The sequence below is a fragment of the Penaeus monodon genome, chromosome 15, assembly GCF_015228065.2.
Source record: "Penaeus monodon isolate SGIC_2016 chromosome 15, NSTDA_Pmon_1, whole genome shotgun sequence".
NCBI classification, from domain to species: Eukaryota; Metazoa; Arthropoda; class Malacostraca; order Decapoda; family Penaeidae; genus Penaeus; species Penaeus monodon.
Window position 1 is genome coordinate 38,749,257 of NC_051400.1, and position 380 is coordinate 38,749,636.

Below are 380 nucleotides of genomic sequence, written 5' to 3' on the forward strand. Positions count from 1 at the left end.
GCATCCAAACTTATTTCAAACAGACATAACCTAAAATCACTTCCGAACCCAACTGAACCGCTTCAACCCCCCCACCCCCTCCCTCTAGGTAAAGCAGAGAGCGACGGCATCGCCAAGTTCCTGCTGGAGATGAACGAGCGCTGGAAGAACGTGTCCGTGGAACTCCGCTGCATCCAGTCCCTCCTGGAGGAAGTGATCACCTACTGGCAGAAGTTCGTCGACCTGACCGAGCAGTTCGAGGTGTGGCTCGAGCGCGCGCTGTCGATGGTCGGCCTGCCGGAGGAGGAGAAGATGGAGTTCTTCCAGGTCAGCGGCCGCGAGTCACTGGTTGATCTGCGGGAGGGTTTTTGTTTATGTTAGGTTGCCTTTTGTGTGCGTCT

At 56.1% G+C, this 380-nt stretch overlaps 1 protein-coding gene across 1 annotated transcript in view; it reads left to right on the forward strand.

The window, feature by feature from the left end:
• Positions 1–380, forward strand: part of LOC119582359 (nesprin-1-like) — a gene marked incomplete at its 3' end in the record, with an annotated part of 145,991 nt that overhangs the window by 92,436 nt on the left and 53,175 nt on the right. The window contains 1 exon segment of the mRNA XM_037930574.1: positions 89–306. Within this exon segment, the coding sequence (XP_037786502.1) occupies positions 89–306 (218 nt within the window).